Genomic DNA, 18,503 nt, shown 5'->3' on the forward strand with positions numbered 1-18,503 from the left:
TAGAGAACTTTGAGTTCTGTGGATAAAGAACACTACGTAGCAGACCCTCACTAATCCACACTTGGCTTAGCCACACACTTCATCTTAATCTTCAAAAAGAATTACGGTAATTATCTCTCCATCTCATAATAAAGATTTAATAGCAGATGCTAAATTCCAGTCTCAGATGTATTCATTATTTGAGGGAAGTGGCGCGGGCTGAGGGATGTGCTGGCCGCCGCTTCCCGCAGCCCCCATTGGCCTGGATCGACGAACCATGGCCTGTGGGAGCTGCAATTGGACGAACCTGCGGACACTGCAGGTAAACGAACAGTCCCAGCCTGCTAGCGGATTTCTCTGATGCGCCGCATGCCAAAGGTTGCCGATTCCTGTTGTAGAGTATTAATATGAATAATTAAAACTGAACTAGGATTGACCAAATAAATGAACCAAGTACCCATTGTGATTTGTTATCCTTGATTTTTCATTGTGTTTGTTCATTTGGGCCTCAATACTGCAAAGTACTCAGCAGCTCCTGAGATGTCAGTGGACAATTTTTTCAAAAGTGATTTAGGACTCTATGTCCCATTGCCTTTCTGTGGGACTTCGGCACTTTTGAAAATTTTACCCACTCTCACTGTTTCCCAAATATCAATAATTCACAATGGGTGTTCCAATTAGTGAGGCTCTAGTGTTAGTGCCGATTCTTTTTATTAGTTAAACTTTCTGATTCTTTTCATATGGTTAAGTAAAATATTTTTTAACCATAAAAGGCAAGATGGTCAAAAGAATATTAATTTATGCAGAAGTCCCTGTGAAGGTGGGGACAGAGGAATAAGAAGGGAAGTGTGGGTAGCCCAATCCTGGGCCCTGCCTTGGCCACTTCAGTCCCTCTGGGTCCCACTCTCGCTTCCTCCACCCGAGGTGTGCATGACTTTATATGGGGGTGGAGCCACCACAATATTTCCTTGTGAGAGAATTAGCCTCACTATCCGCCCTCCCCGTTCAACCACCCCATTGCACAGCAGAAGCATGCCGTGTTGCATATATAAATACAAGTTAAATAGTGATGAGCAGGACAGGGAGCAGAGTAGAACCTGATCCTGCTTTAATGAGAAGACAGTTGCCTAGCTGCCAAGTTATTCCTGTCTACTAGCAGCAGTAAGGACTAAGAGCTAGATTATACTCTAATGATGAGCTCTGTGTAAGGACTAGTATGAAAGAGACCAGGGAAGGAGGTTTTGCCTCAGAGAGGACCAATTCCTTCTTTGTTCTTCCTTTCCTCCCAGACATTAATAATCTGCTACTGACCCTGACCAGTAGAAGATTATTTTCTCCTACACAATGGCTCAGCGGCAGTGGCCAGTACTTTGGGGGACTAGGGCAGAACCAAAACATCACCCATTTCTTGCCCTTCCCAGTTTACTCCCTGCCCACTTGTGTGAGGGGCTAGTGCCCATCGCGCTGTCCCTGATTTCCCCTCTATACCTGAAGTGGAGATGAAGGGAAGTGTGCATATGAGGGTGTAGCATGTTATATTCTGCTTAGTGCACATAGAGCTATGTGGACACCAATGGGTATGCCTACACAATGTTTTGGAGTGAGCCTCCCAGCCTGGGTGACAGTCTCAGACTAGTGAGACTCACACTAACGCTCTAAAAATATCTCTATAGACAGCACTTTGAAGTTGCAGCTTGGGTTGGAGCTCAGGCTCTGAAGCCCACCATCCTCCCTAGGCACTTGATCCCCCATGTCCCTCCTATGTATCGCCTCTGCTTCCAGACCTAAGTGAGGAAGATACACCTAAGCATCCCAATAGCATGATGAAAATTGCACTTAGACCGACTTCTCCTCATTAATGATTATTTTCCACCCAGAACCTGTCCCCTTAGAAGGAAAGAAGTGAGGTTCCAGGCAGCTTGAAATTTACTACAATTGATGTAGAGAACTGCGTTTAGCATTTAACCTTATTTGCCCCTGTCCATTGCCTCCACTCACTGTGCAATGTGCAAAGACTTGCAAGATCAAGGCCTAAGAGTGAAATGTTAGACATCCACATACCGCTGGAGTAATCAGACTTTATGGAGCTGTCCTGAGAGGAGGGTTAAGAGGAATGAAATCCACTCACCTACCACAATGATACAAAACATGGCTGCAAAGCAACCCATCCATAGCCACTATTATAACTGATCCTGTGGAACAGTGGCTGCTGCTGTTGGTTCTTTAGCTCTTAATCAGGGGAGGAAGCTCTTAATTAGGAAGACCAGGGCTTTAAAAAGCCCGCTCCTAAGCGACCAGAGGAGCTAGCAAACAGGAGCGGTTAACAGGGGAGTTTTGCAAGGGAGTTCTCCACAGGGGCGGAGTGATGGGGAGGCTATACCACTTGACATTACTTACACTTCTTTAAACTTAAGCCAACCCCCGCCCCCGCCCCGGAAAAAACAAAACAACAACAAAAGAACCAGCTGCAAGAGTAAAAAGAGAATGCAGGCAGAAGTCCAGGAACAGAGTAGGGGCTACCCAGTTTGTTGCATCCAATGCAGCATGTATGATTATCTGCCCTATGGGCAGGTGACGTATGTTTGCATTTGGTGCAAGAAACTCCTGGCCCTCATAGACCGTGTACGGGCTTTGGAGACCAGAGTGGCTGAGCTGGAGGAGCTAAGGGAGACAGAGAGGTACTTAGATGAGACTTTCCAGGACACAGTAGAATGGTCCCACTCCCAGTCTGACAGCCTCTGTGCTGTTGCGGAGGATGAAAGTCTGAGGGAAGGAGGACATCTAACTGGAGCAGAGGGAAATGATCCCATAGTTGGGACCATCCTTCCAGATGATGTTGTGGTATTCTCTCACACTGAGGATACCTCTCTGGGGCATGGAACTCGAGTTATTAGGAAGAGACAGGTATTAGTAATGGGTAATTCGATCATTAAAAACATAGCTAGCTGGGTTTGCGATGACCGGGCGAAGTGCATGGTGACTTGCCTGCCTGGTGTGAAGGTTGTGGATTTCTCGAGACATCTAGATGGACTTATGTGTAGTGCTGGGGAAGAGCCAGTGGTTCTGGTACATGTAGGTACCAATGACATAGGGAGGGATAGGAGAGAGGTTCTGGAGGCCAAATTTAGGCTCCTAGGTAAGAGATTGAAGTCCAGGACCTCTATGGTAGCATTCTCTGAGATGCTTCCAGTTCCACGAGCAGGGCCAGTTAGACAGGCAGAACTGCAGGGTCCCAATGCATGGATGAGATGATGGTGTAGGGAGGAGGAGTTTAGATTGATTAGGAACTTGGGAAACTTTGGGGAAAGGGGGAGCCTATACAGGAATGATGGGCTCCACCTAAACTAAAATGGAACCAGATTGCTGGCACTTAAAATTAAAAAGGTCGTAGAGCAGTTTTTAAATTAAGGGCTGGGGGGAAGCCGACAGGTGCGGAGGAGCACCAATGCTAGAAGTCTAAATAATAAGATTGGTGAACTAGAGTGCCTTGTATTAAATGAGGATATTGATATAATAGGCATCACAGAAACTTGGCGGAGTGAGGATAAACAATGGGACACAGTAATACCAGGGTACAAAGTATATCGGAAGGAGAGAACAGGTTGTGTTGGTGGGGGAGTGGCACTATATGTGAAAGAAAGCATAGAATCAAATGAAGTAAAAATCTTAAATGAACCAAACTGTACCACAGAATTTCTATGGACAGTAAGTCCATGCTCAAATAAAAAGAATTTAGCATAGGGATCTACTACCGACCACCTGACCAGTATGGTGATAATGACTGTGAAATGCTCAGGGAGATTAGAGAGGATATAAAAATAAAAAAACTCAATAATAATGGGGGATTTAAACTATCCCCATATTGACTGGATACATAGCACCTCGGGACAGGATGCAGAGATAAAGTTTCTTGACACCTTAAATGACTGCTTCTTGGAGCGGCTAGTCCTGGAACCCACAAGAGGAGAAGCAATTCTTGATTTAGTCCTAAATGGAGCTCAGGATCAGGTCCAAGAGGTGAATATAGCTGGACCGCTTGGTAATAGTGACCATGGTCACAACCCAATGGCCCCCTCCCTCAGGTCCCCTGGGGAGGAAGATCAGCATTGTATGTTGCTAACGCTGTTGCAAGCATCGCAAGGCATTTTGGGAAGGTTTAAAGGTGTGAGTCTGTAGTGGAAGATCCCTTTGCAGGTTGCGAGAGGCCAAAGGGGGAGGGAGGAAGAGAGCAGAGAACGGGTTAACTCGACACTTCAGCTGGCTTAGTCTGAAGATAAGACGCTGGCCCCTGTCCAAGGTCACGGCGAGAAATCTGCAGCTGCATTCACATCTTACCCAACCCTAGCCAGCCATGAGAAAAGGAGAACTAAGCTGAGCAGGACTTCAAAGAGTGCAAAAACAAGCAAGACGGCGAAGGCGAACGGGGGGGAAAAGCTGAGAAGGCCGCAGAAAGCCGGTTTGGACTGGTACAAAGAGCACTAGGAACAGAAGTCCCTGAATAAAATACCCCCAAAAGAACCCAGGACTTAAAAACCCACCCGAGAGCCAAAGCAAGTCGGAGATCAACAGCGGACCCCGGAAGACCTGCGCACAGGACAAGAACTCCCATCCACCCATCCCCCTCTTCTTCTTACGTTACACCCAGGCTTGGCCAGCCTTGTGTAGTGCGGGTGTGAGTATGAAAGTGGGTTAGGGCTTGGGGCACTAACGCTTTCTTCCTTCCTCTGAGTGACGTGGGGACCCCCCCCCCAGCACTCTCCGCTGTTATTTTATTATTTTATTAATAAAGCTTTAAAAATTAGTCACTTGGTGTGCTCCGCCATCTCCTCCCGTAAAGATCCTGTGGCCTCAGCCTGATCACCTGACGCCCCGGGCAGATTGGTAACATAAATCTGTCACAACCATAATATAATTAAATTTAATGTCTCTGTGGTGCAGAAAACACCACAGTGGTCCAACAGTGTAGAATTTAATTTCAGAAAGGGGGAGATACACAAAAATGAGGAGGTCAGTTAAACAGAAATTAAGAGGTACAGTGCCAAAAGTAAAATCCCTGCAAGCTGCATGGAAACTTTTAAAAGACAAAAAGACACCATAATACAGGCTCAACTTAAATGTATACCACAAACTAAATAACATAGTAAGAATACCAAAAAAGAGCCACTGTGGCTAAACAACAAAGTAAGAGAAGCAGTGAGAGGCAAAAAAGGCATCCTTTAAAAAGTGGAAGTTAAATCCTAGTGAGGAAAATAGAAAGGAGCATAAACTCTGGCAAATGAAGTGTAAAAATATAATTAGAAAGGCCAAAAAAGAATTTGAAGAACAGCTAGCCAAAGACTCAAAAAGTAATAGCAATTTTTTTTTAAAGTACATCAGAAGCAGGAAACCTGCTAAACAACCAGTGGGGCCACTGGACAATCGAGATGCTAAAGGAGCACTCAAGGACAGTAAGGCCATTGTGGAGAAACTAAATGAATTCTTTGCATTGGTCTTCACAGTTGAGGATATGAGGGAGATTCCCAAACCTGAGCCATTCTTTTTAGCTGATAAATGTGAGAAATTGTCCCAGATTGAGGTGTCATTAGAGGAGGTTTTGGAACAAACTGATAAACTAAACAATAATAAGTCACCAGGACTAGATGGTATTCACTGAAGGAACTCAAACGTGAAACTGCAGGACTACTAACTGTAGTCTGTAACCTATCATTTAAATCAGCTTCTGTACCAAATGACTGGAGGATAGCTAATGTGACACCAATTTTTAAAAAGGGCTCCAGAGGTGACCCCAGCAATTACAGGCCAATAAGTACCGGGCAAACTGGTTGAAATTATAGTAAATAACAAAATTGTCAGACACATAGATGAACATAATTTGTTGGGGAAGAGTCAACATGTTTTTTGTAAAGGGAAATCCTAGTGGTGTCCCTAGCCTCTGTTTGCCAGAAAGGGATGGATCACTTGATGATTACCTGTTCTGTTCATTCCCCCCCTGGCATTGGTCACTGTCAGAAGACAGGATACTGGGCTAGATGGACATATGGTCTGACCCAGTATGGCCGTTCTTATGTTCTTGGACAATACTAAATGCAGAGTTCCCTCCTCTGGCCTGCACCAGCCATATTGGTCACTTCTTCACCTGCTTATCCCAGGGTCAGCATGAAACTTACCTCCTCCCACTCAGGGCTATCATCTCAGACACTCTGCAAAACAGTGACTTTCACTCTGACATATGCATTTGTTGTCTACAAACTAGCTTTCTGTGACTCTCATTAAAAAACCTCAATTACTTTTTTATACTTCTCCTAGTAAACACTCCTCTCTCTCTCTCTCTCTGAATGTACAATCAAGCCCAACTTCTGGATGAACCATATCTTATTATCATTACTCACCCTCCCACGTGTTCAAAGAAAAGAGCAACTATATATACCTGTTTCTCTTTTTTCCCCTTCAGACTGATCAGATTTGGACCCTTAAATTTATTTTAATTATTGATAAACACCAGCTGCTGTGAATCAGCTGTGACAGAGAACCGGAAGGATTTCTCTGAGTCCCATCAGAATGACATCATTCTCTATTTGCTCCCAAATCACCACCCACTTGGATGTTTTATTCAAGCTGTGAAGACTTATTCAAATGTAATTTGTGGGCAAGAAGGAAACAAATCACTGAGAAAAGATATTAGACATATCAGGACATCAGATTCCTGCTTTAGCAGGGCCCCCACTACCCCTTTTCTTCTGTTAGTTCTTGAAAATCATTTTCAAAAGCAGAACCAATGGGGATGCAACAATGGGGATTGTTTGTAACCAAAATGTCAGTTTCAAGTTGTTCCTTATAACTTCATCACTTTTTGTTTTCTGATTTGCTTAGCTGTGTATGCTGGCTCAATCTTAGATATTAGCACCACTATCATGCTCTGCATATTAATATTATGAAAAACTTGCATTTTCTGCTAACTGTACCAATTTCTACTGAAAATAATTGCAAAATGAATAAGTTAAAAAAGTCCCATTTCTGGAAACATAAAATATTTCGCTTTAAAAAATCCATCATTTAAAAAAAAATCCAGCCCAAAATTCTGTTTTAAGAACCAATAGTGAAGGGGAAACAACAAATCTGGTCCAATTTTACAGGAATATTTTCTCCTGTTATTACTGGATAGTAATGAAACTATGAATCTAGATTGATTTTTTGAAGTGTCTGTTTAGCTTTTGCTTACTTAAATTTAAAACTATAAATAAACCTGGGACAAGTCTCTACACCCTCTGAGGGCAGGTCCTCAGTTAGTATAAATTCCCATAGCTCTATTGACTTCAGTTGAGCCTGACCATTTACATCAGCTGAGGCTCTGCCTCGTGGTGTCCAACTTTTTCAAATCTTATTTCAAGAAGATTAAGGGCCCACAATCAATATTCTGCCCTGTTTGCTACCTTTACACTGCTCATATAGTTCAAAGGGAGCGGAAACCAGCACCACCAGAAAACAGGTCCTCTGTGGGGATACCCTTGGCCTGGGGGAGTCCTGAATAGGAACAGCTCAGAGTGGGTGTACACTTCCCTCCTGTCAACCTGTGGGGAGGAGAAGTGAATGGGATGCTCCACGTTCTGGCTATCACCACCTACTGTATTGGTCCCTAGAGAACTGTTGCCAGTTAGCACATAGTAAACATGGCCCAGACTGCTAAAATCTGCACTGGACCTGGGCCACTGAATCTGTCAGCTGTACCCATTTGTTGGCTCTCAGCTCTCTTGGGCGTCCGTGTGTAGAGATTCAGATTTGCTCTCCCTCCAATCTCCTTCAGCCCCAATTCTTCCCCCAACCTGAGGCTAGTGGTTGGAGAGCCTGAGAGACTATTTACTGGGTCAACATTATTCACACATGGAATTCCTTTAGGGTTAAAAGGGGAATAATGCCACAGCCATATCAGGTGTGAATGGAGAAGGAAGGCATGCTGAGCAGCCAGCACTCCCCCTCTTCTCCTCTACATATCTTCCTGATGTGGGGCCCCTTTGCTTGAGAAAGAGAGAGAGAGAAGATCAGGGCACAAATAATCTTGCCAAATATAGAAGATACAACAACGATGCACATCTGTATCCACTGTCTGAAAAAATGTACATTTAGGTTTTAATCTCTTTTTAGTGAACCATAAAATAATTGTCAATGAAAAATCTGCTTAAGATTCTTCTAATGAACTCTCACAAGTGTTGCACTATTTACAGTGCACCTGAGATACCATCTCTTCCTGTTATCTGTCCAGGACCTCCCAAGACCTCCCAGGGCCTTGCATTCAAAATCTGTCACAAATTTACTCGACAGGTTCATAAACCTTACTTTGATAAACCTAAGCTTTGAGTTTGAAAGACAATTCTGAACCAGGACAGTTTCACGTGATTATCCTTTTCTTTCTCATGAACATTTCTCACAGCTTTAGGGCCAAAGTCTAAGCTAGAGTAAATAAAGTATAGCTACACTACACTGAAATCAATAAAGATACACTGATTTGCACTAGCTGAGGATCTGGTCTCTAGTCTATATCCATTATAAATCTAATTGGCTGCTTGGCTAAAGAAATTCTCTATTTCTGGCAGCAAAACAACTTGGTCTGTTGAAACAGCTCAGAAATCACATTTCCATATTGTATCTTATATGTTAAAGCACTCATATCTGACACTGGTGCTGATTGAATGTCAAAGGGTCTTTTTGTAATATAAATTACAGTTTTAGTTGCTATGGGCAGTTACCATGAATGCATGACTTCTGTACCCTTTATATAGCACTGGTTTCAAATCATTGCTGAAGTTTACAGAGCAAAAGTTATTTTGTTAAGTTCACTTTGGTTGGGCTAACATGTTTGTCTGGAAAGGAACTGAGGAGGAAATCATTCGAACTACTTTATAATTTTTACTACTGTAAAGTACGGATTTGAAAGTGAACTAAATCATTTCCATACCCCCTATTGATATCTCTCGACTCTTACCTGGACAAGGCAAGATGTTGCATTCCTGGTACTCCAGAGATGGGCCCAGACACGGAAGACCCCCATATTTGGGCTCAGGATTGTTGCAGACACGTTTGCGGTTGCGAATACCTCTGCTGCAGTCTCGACTGCACTGAGACCATGGAGTCCATGGTGACCAGGCTCCATTAATTGTATGAGCGGAGTATCGTCCAGAACGCAAGAAATCCCCTGACAGTCCTAAAGAATTAAGATTGAAAGCACAACATGGGATTAAAGGCTATCACCCTGAAAACAAACGTTTTGTCTTCATATTTAATCTTAATCTTTTAATAAATATTTTTGGTACTGTTCCAGATTTTATTTTTCATTGGCTACACAACCCCGTAATTCTATTTCACTACCTTACCTGACAGAAATCCCATAAACCCTCCTATGGTGTCTGCAGCTGCCATTAAATCACACTAGAAATGAACCAATAGTGATAACTCTGCTCAAATTTTAGAATCAAATAATAATTTAATGAATTTCCATGAAAAAGTCGTATTGTGAGGAAAAGTATTTTCCCCATTTAAAATTACACTTTTCAGATTCTTCTTCACTCAGCTGAAGTGCTAAAATACACTCGAGCATGGCAAGTAAACCATTCTCATACACAATGAGAATAGTGTGCTTCTTGGTTAAATCAGCCAGCAGGAAAATGAAAACACGTTTCAAACCTTTTCTAAACTTTTTTCCTTGTCTGTTATCTTTTAAAGTGAATTTAGTGCTAAGAAAAGACGCCAGATTAAACACTGCTGGAGTCTGAAGTCCATGATTTATTCACAGAAAAGGTACAGTGTAGGCAATGGGTGTGGAAGCTTGTTAACAGCAACACTGCAAAATATGCCTCAATCCCCACCTTGGAAAAATCACTTCTAAAGGTCATTTCAATGCCATTTTAGGGATAGATCCTGCCTGGGAAGGAACTCCCCCAAAAGTACTCAGCATAGCGCTTAACTTCTGATCCTGTGAGCTGTAGCAGAACTGCTCAGCGACTGTGTACATCTGCAATGTACGGCAGTGATATCAGCCTCTGACTATATTAGGGGAATTCTTCTGAAGTTTCCCAGCATTACTAACATGGTTCACCTCTATTAATATTAGCATCATTGGGAGCCCTACTGTAGATGGATCATTGGCTGCTGCCACCATTTTAAGTACCGGATTGATTAGAACTGCTCTGAGCAGGCTAGATGACACCGTGCTTAAAACAGCTGTAGGAGCTAGGAGCTTGTCTACACTAGGGCTCCCAATATTGCTAACGTAAGTGAAGGTGAACCATGCCATCAATACTGGGAAATTTTTGAAAAATGTTCCTAGAGTAGAATGACTCACATTCAGGCTGTAAACTCACTCTCTTTGGGAGAGTTAAATAGTGTTAAAGTAGTAACAAGTATGTTGAATCAACTAATAAAAATATATTATAAGATTCACAACTGATATTGAGGAGATGTTGCCCTCTAATAATCTTAAACTCAAATCATACTAATGCAAGTACCCTAAGCAAATGGAATGTAACAAGAACTACATTCACTGTGTCCAGCGGGCTTCACTCCAATCCAGGGCATGAGATCTTTGCCTGCAGTATAAAACCCCGTCCACAGTGAATCGTTTGTTAACTGAAACAGTTGTTTTGTACCAGTGGAAGCACAAACAGTTCAGTACATCCACAGTGGCCATGCTGAATTATGTTAAAAACACCTGCAATTTTGCCGTGTGTCTACACAAATTGCTCTGCTATACCAGTTCTGAGGCAATGAACTCCTGGACATGATTAGCTGAAATAATATTAAAAATACAGTACCTTTGTCCTGTCTCCACCACAGCTTCAAACATTAGTAACACTGTTACACCTGCACTTTGATGCACTCTACTCAATACAATTACAATATTCCTAGTATAGATGGGGCCTTAGAGACTTTTATTTAGTACACAATAACAGTGGGCAATATTGAAATAAATGATGCAGTGACAGACAAATAGGTTTGTTTTTTTCTTTATTTTGTGATGAGAAACTGTTCAACTCAGCTAGCTCAGCTGGTTAGAGAGTAATACTAAATCCCCAAAGCTGTGGAAAAATCCTCCCACTAGGCAATAGCTGAGAACTATTATTTCTCCCCCTGAAAGAGCTCCTATTGTGCAGATTTTATGAAACCTGATGTAGATTTGAATCCAGAATGGTAGAGAGCATAGGGAAACAGTGTGGAAGTTAAGAACGTTGCTTCAACTCCTAGCTCCATCGGTGACTTTCTTTAGGAGGTTGCCCAGCTGAGAAATCCCAGGTTTACACACATGATGAATGGGGCTTAGAAGAGGGTACCACAACCCTCTCCTCCCCCCCACCACACACACTTCAACCCCTGAATTCCAAATGGTAGCACTTTAACCAAAGGGCTAACAGAGGCATAAATCATGGCAGAGCTATTCTGATTTAGATTACATTGGTCAGTATTTCTCTAGATAAAATGTTGCAACACTGTATCATTTTACAATAGCATTAGAATGAACTGGAGATCACTCCGAGGGGGGAAATTTTCAGTCTTAGGGGAAATGAGTGACCTTATTTCACATTTTTTCATTAACATACCAGATTTCTTGGAGTAATGCCAGAAAAATTCTTTAAGTGAAACCTCAGAGGGACCTTAGCGCCGAAACATAATAATGTACAAAAGAACTGTTTTGGGGGAAGTTCTTGCAACAGCTAACATTGTCATGTGTCTCATTCTTTCCAGGGTGTAAAAAGAATATGTTACAGTTAGCACTCTGTCTACAGCTTTACAACAACTTATATGGGGATGGGATTCACAAAGGTATTTAGGTGTCCAACTCATTGATTCCAATGAGAGTCAGGTGCCTAAATCCCTTTGTGAATCTCATCCATAGCATTCACAGTCTTGTTGAGCTTTCCCTTTAGACAAAGGCTACAAATTACAACAACTGACCATGTTACTTTGAATTCCAGACATATAGTATAATACAGAAATATAAGAAAATGAAATTAACTAGAGTGTAAATATTGGCCACTGCTGATTATTTCAATTCAGTTTCCAGCAAACAATAGGCATTATCTGTCTCCTTGTAAATGTGAAGATACTATTTTACAATGACATTATTAAGGGAGTGAAATTTTTCCACAATTCCATCATATTCCTACTTTTTACACTCTGCATCTATGTGAGATGCATTACATTCTGGCCACCCACGTGTGACGTTATTGACATGAACTGTGACTGTATAGATCGTTGTTGCAACCAAGGTCCTATAGTTGTACCAAATCTTGTACAAAGAAGATCAAGTAAGGTGTCTATAGAAAGGTTGTAATTTGCTGGTTATAATTATGCTGTCTGTATGTGTGTATCATTTTTGTATTTGAAGTTATAAATATTGGCTATGTACTTATCTGAATGTGTTTGATTCTAAGTAGCCTCAGTAAAGCATTTGGTCAGCTTCTTGAGAAAGGACTATTCTCAGTAAGTGCCCAATCAAGAAACACTTAACTGACAATGGACTTTGGGAGACGCCAATCCACATCTGAGCTTTCCTGGAACCTTCAAACTAACATGTAAACAATGGCATCTGCCGGAAAAAAGCTGAATCATTCATGGACATGTGACTTGCCCAGGTGGCTACAAACTCCCTCTTGTTGCTGTGACTTTGCACAGAAGAACAAAGGAGTTTCCACCCACAAGAGAGATAATATAAAAGGCCCTGGAAGCCTCTCCATTTTGTCTTCAGCTGGCTCAAGAGATGGCCTCTCCACCCCAAAGAGATGCCTGAAAGTAACTGGAACAAAGGACAGTAACTGCGGGGGTGTGAGTGATTGCTGGACCCAGGCCATAAACTACAACGTTGGTCTGAAAAGGATTGGGCCCAGACTAGGAAGGAGTCTAGTCTGTGAAAGAAGCTTATTGGGACATCTCTGAGGGTGAGATGTATCTGTATTCAGTTTCCTACTGTATTAGGCTTAGACTGGCATGTTTTGTTTTATTTTGCCTGGTAACTTACTTTGTTCTGTTATTACTTGAAACTACTTAAATCCTACTTTTTATACTTAATAAAATCACTTTTTGCTTATTAACTAACCCAGAGTAAGTAATTAATACCTGAGGGAGCAAACAGCTGTGCATATCTCCCTATCAGTGTTATAGAGGGCAGACAATTTATGAGTTTACCCTGTATAAGCTTTATACAGAGTAAAATGGATTTATTTGGGGTATGGATCCCATTGGGAGCTACGTGTCTGGGTGCTAGAGACAGGAGCAGTTGCTAAGCTGTTTTCAGTTAAGTCTGCAGCTTTGGGGGCGTGGGTCAGACCCTGGGTCTGTGTTGTAGCAGATTAGCGTATCTGGCTCAACAAGACAGGGTTCTGGAGGCCCAAACTGGCAGAGAAAATGGGCTCATAGGTAGTCTCAGCACATCAGGTGACAGTCCCAAGGGGACCGAACCCGTCACACCATAGCTCATATTTTTCATAGATTTCAAGGCCAGAAGGGACCATTGTGGTCAGCTAGTCTGACCTCATATATAACACAGACCACAGAATGTCCCTGAATGAATTTGTGTTTGGACTAAAGCATATCTTTTAGAAAAACATTTCATCTTGATTTTAAAATTTCCAGTGATGGAGAATCCACCACTATGCTTGGTAAATTGTTCCAATGGTTAATGACCCTCACTATTCAAATTTATACCTTATTTCCGGTTTGAATTTGTCTAGATTCAGCTTACAGCCACTGGATCTTGTTATACCTCTGTCCGCTAGCCTGAAGAGTCTATTATCAAGTATTTGTTACCCATGTAGGTAATTACAGACTCCTTAACCTTCTCTTTGTTAAGATAAATAGACTAAAAGGGATGTTTTCTAATCCTTTAATCATGCTCATGGTTCTTTTCTGAACCTTCTCCTAATTATCAACACCCTTCTTGAATTGTGGACATCAGAATCAGACACAGCATTCCAGCAGCAGTTGAACAACTGCCAAATACAGAGGTAACATAACCTCTCTACTCCTACTCAAGATTCCCGTTTATGCATTCAAGAATCACATTAGCCCTTTACACCACATCCTTGCACTGGGAACTCATGATCAACTGATTATCCATCACAATCCCCAAATCTTTTTCAGAGTCACTGCTCCTCAGGATAGAATCCTTATTCCTTGATGTATACATTTACATTTAGCCATATTAAAATGTATATCATTTGTTTGTGCCCAGTTTACCAAATGATCCAGATTGCTCTGAATCAGTGACCTGTCCTCTGAATTATTTACCACTCCCCCAGTCTTTGTGTCATCTACAAACTTTATCAGTGATGATGTTATGCTCTCTTCCACATCATTACTAAAAATGTTAAAATAGCAGAGGGCCAAGAACTGATCCCTGCAGGACTAACTAGAAACACATCCATTCAATGATCCCTCTCCATTGACAATTACATTTTGAGACCTATCAGTTAGACCGTTTTTAATCCATTTAAATGTGTGCCAGGTTAATTTTACATCATTCTAGTTTTTAAATAAAAATGTCATGCAGTACCAAGACATATGCATTACAGAAGTCTAAGTCTGTGGCATCAGCACTATTGCCTTTATTAATCAAACTTTTAATCTCATAAAAAAAGATATCAAGTTAGTTTGACAGGATCTATTTTCCAAAAGCCATGTTGACTGCTTTAATTATATTACCCTCCTTTAATTCTTTATCAATGGCATCTGTATCAGCTACTCCATTATCTTGCCCAGGATCTATGTCAGGCAGAGAGGCCTATAATTACCCAGGTCATTCCACTGACCTTTTTAAAAAGTGGCACATCATTAACTTTCTTCCAGTCTTCTGGAACTTCCCCAGTGTTCCAAGATTTATTGAAAATAAACATAATGGTTTAGCCAACTCCTGGATGCAAGTTATCTGGACCTGCTGATTAAAAATGTCTAACTGTAGCTCCTATTTAACATCATCATGAGTAACTATGGGAATGGAAAGAGTGTCTCATCATAATATGATATGACTACATCATGTTTTTTTCCCAAATATAGACAGAAATATCTATTAAACACTTCTGCCTTTTCTGCATTATTACTGATAATTCTATCATTTCCATCTAGTAATAGACCAATACTGTTATTAGGATTCTTTTTGTTCTTAACATACTTTAAAAAAACTTCTTATTGTCCTTAACTCTGCTGATTGTACATTTCTTCTTGTATACTTACACTTCCCTTATCAATTTTCTACAATTCCTAAGGTATTACGGAGGCAGTGGAAGAGCTGGGAATAGAAGGGTTCCAGTCCTACTGCATAGGTTACTTTAAAGACCTTTCCTGGTATATGAGATACTTGCTAATTTCCTCATGATGAAGAATGGACAAGTGGGTACCCAGCCATCTCAGGATGGAAGAGTGAGCCGGCTGATAAACTCCTGAAGATGAAACAGGATAGGATGGACCATAGCTTCTCTGAAAAGACAACTCTATGTGAAGAGGGACATGGGCATTTTGAGATGGTGGTGATACTATTAACTTTGGGGAACTATTAGCTTTCAATGCATTCCTTGAAATTATACAAGAAATGTAAATCGCTACCTTCCGAACATTTCAAGATATGTGATCTAGAGCAAATGTTTGGATGAGAAATATAACTCCTAGCAGAAGCTCAAAAATAATACTAATTTTCACTCGTACAGCATCTTCCATTTAAGGATCTGCTCGTTCATTACACACATTAATTTAGCTTTACAACACCTCTGTGAAATAGGCAAGTATTATCTCCATTTCACTGTCAGAAAAACTGAGGCACAGAGAGTGATTCACCCAGGTCACCCAAGATGTCTACAACAAAATCAGCAACAGAATCTAGGACCCCTGTCACCCTATCCTGTACCTTTCAAGACCTTCCTTCTTCCTATAGGTATTGATTACTGTCTCCATGACAAGACTATGAGAATACATAAGAACAAACCCAATAACATAGATCAATGCACAATTCTTAGCAGTATAAATCTATAGTAGCTATAAAAGTACAGTCCCAGCCCACCCACCCCAGTATTGGGAATTGAAACTGTTATTTCTTTGATCTTTTTTGTCCTTGGAAGGGAATGATTTGATGATGATGAAAGGAGGATACTTGTTCTTCTGGTAGGAGATATGACAGAAGTAACTGCTTCTACTAATACTTTTAGAAGTTTTTATGTTTTTGGATAAACAAACTTGAAAGGTCTTTGCAAATGAGTTCAATGAGAAGTCACTGCAAATGGGTGCAATAAATGCACTGAATCAAAACCTTTTATTCATTGCAATGAGAAACGATGAGCTGGAGCTGTAACTCCAGTATTCTGCACCATTTCTAAATTACAGTATGCAATGATTTTAAACCACAGTAGGAAACAACATCAAAAAAGGCAAAACCTATGTTTCAGTTCTACCATTCTCTGCAGATATCTCCAAAGTGAAAGACTGAAAAGTAGACATACTTTATTAACCACATAATCATTATTTTCTAACCTACTGTCAAGAAAATCCTTCGAAGTGCAACAGTGTATGTCTTTTTTCTATGGCTAATTTCTGCTTGGATGTAAGTAATTAAAATTCATTAAGAACATCATCAAACTCACCCTTTCCCACCTATAGTCATCTGAGCAAGTTGAAAATGCTACTCCCCAGGACCATGTTAATCAGTTAGGTGTGAACTTAACAGTCCAAGTAGGCTCATTTAAACAATAATAGGCAAGGCAAATATTAAAGCAATTTTAAGATTACATATGTAATGACAAATTAGGTAAAGTGCAATAAGGAAATGTTAACATTATTATGAAAACCTTATTTTTTTATTTCTCTGTCTTTTTTCTGTTTAAAAAAATAACCATAAAGTTCCACTATTATTTCGGGCAGAGGGTATTTATTATATTAAAGTCAAACAATCACAGCTTTAAAAAGTCATTTTCTTCTTATCATGATGCAACACAGCTTAGCCTTGATGAGACAGCCAAAGAGATAACATTTCATCTTTTATTCCTCCTGGCTGTAGGACATTCTCACATTCAGACTTTAGTTAAAAATAAAAAGGTGTTGATATCCTCTGGCTAATACTATTATTTAATCAGTCTCTCCTCATGAGAGACAAGCTCTAAATTAGTATTAAGGCTGAATTATATCTTTCCTTTAGAACTAATGATTTTTTTGAGGTTAGGGTTAAAGCAAGCAGTAGCAGGCTTCCAGGGATGTTTGTTCCTGTATCTTTAGAAATATTAACAGATTTGGGGGATACACAAAAATTAAATGTTTCCCAGAGACTCTCTTACTGAAATGACTGACTTGTTTCCGATAATTTTCGCCCTAATTTTATGCAATGATTAGAAGTAGTGAGCAAGCTTCTACATAACAGGTGTTGCTAAGAAGCATTATATAGATAATCACAAGAGAGCAGTATCAACAATTCTCCCTTCATTAGTACACACAAATTAAAGGAACAGACAAAGGTGATGTAATTTCCAAGCACTGACACAGTGATTGACTACTGCCAGAAGTTGCATGAAATAACTGTACATCTAATCTACAGATCTCTCTTAGTTTCCTTATAGTGCATAGCACTGTGGAAAATTAAAGAGCCCAAAGGTGGGGAATAAAGAGTTGTTTTTGTCTCAGACCCATCAGTACAGAAAAGCTTGTAGGATGTGTGTGGGATTTTTGTTGGGCTGGTTAACAACATTGATACTGGAGGAAGGTTTTATGGAAAAGGTGTGTTTTACCCTGGTTCCTGAATATTAAGATTGGGTTTAGTTTGGTCTCTTCTGGCAAGATGTTCCTTAGCTGGGGTCATGCTGCCAAAAATGTTCTGCTTCTAGTATCTGATAGTCAAAATATGGGCCTAGTCAGCCACAACGTCCTTGCAGGATGTTAGAGATTACAGGAAATGGTGATTACCGGTGGTGGTAAGAGAGTCTCTGATGTAACTATGTATCCATTAGGTATCTTTTGAGTTATAGCCAGGACTTTGAACTCTCCTCTCTGAAGTGAATGAAAAACTAGACAAGCTAGTAAAAGCAGGTGAAATGTGTTTGTAGCAGCCATTGTTGCTAAAGGACAGTTACCTGTTCCGTAACTGGCGTTCTTTGAGATGTGTTGCTCCTGTCTATTCCACAGTAGGTGTGCGTGCTTGCCACGTGCACCGGTGCCGGAAGTTTTTCCCTTAGCAGTACCCGTACTGGGGAAGCACCGCTGCGACCCCTGGAGTGGCGCCTGTATATCGTGCTATAAGGGGAGCCATGGGCTCCCCCCACCCTCGGTTCCTTCTTGCCGGACAACTCCGACAGAGGGGAAGGAGGGCGGGGTGCGGAATAGACAGGAGCAACACATCTCGAAGAATGCCAGTTACGGAACAGGTAACTGTCCTTTCTTCTTCGAGTGATTGCTCCTGTGTATTCCACAGTAGGTGATTCCAAGCAATATCTGTTGGAGGTGGGTAGGAGTTCATGATGGTTCGGGATGAAGTACCACCCTGTCGAACCCGGCGTCATCCCTAGACTGGG

The 18,503-nt window shown here is 41.1% G+C and overlaps 1 protein-coding gene across 1 annotated transcript in view; it reads right to left on the reverse strand.

The window, feature by feature from the left end:
- SEMA5A (semaphorin 5A) overlaps positions 1-18,503 on the reverse strand; it is a 668,054-nt gene that overhangs the window by 45,451 nt on the left and 604,100 nt on the right. The window contains exon 16 of the mRNA XM_026659123.2: positions 8,957-9,175. Coding sequence (XP_026514908.1) covers positions 8,957-9,175 — 219 coding nt within the window. The remainder of the gene's footprint in view (positions 1-8,956; positions 9,176-18,503) is intronic.

The sequence above is a fragment of the Terrapene carolina genome, unplaced genomic scaffold (assembly GCF_002925995.2).
Source record: "Terrapene carolina triunguis isolate 2854851 unplaced genomic scaffold, T_m_triunguis-2.0 Scaffold580, whole genome shotgun sequence".
Lineage (NCBI taxonomy): Eukaryota > Metazoa > Chordata > Testudines > Emydidae > Terrapene > Terrapene triunguis.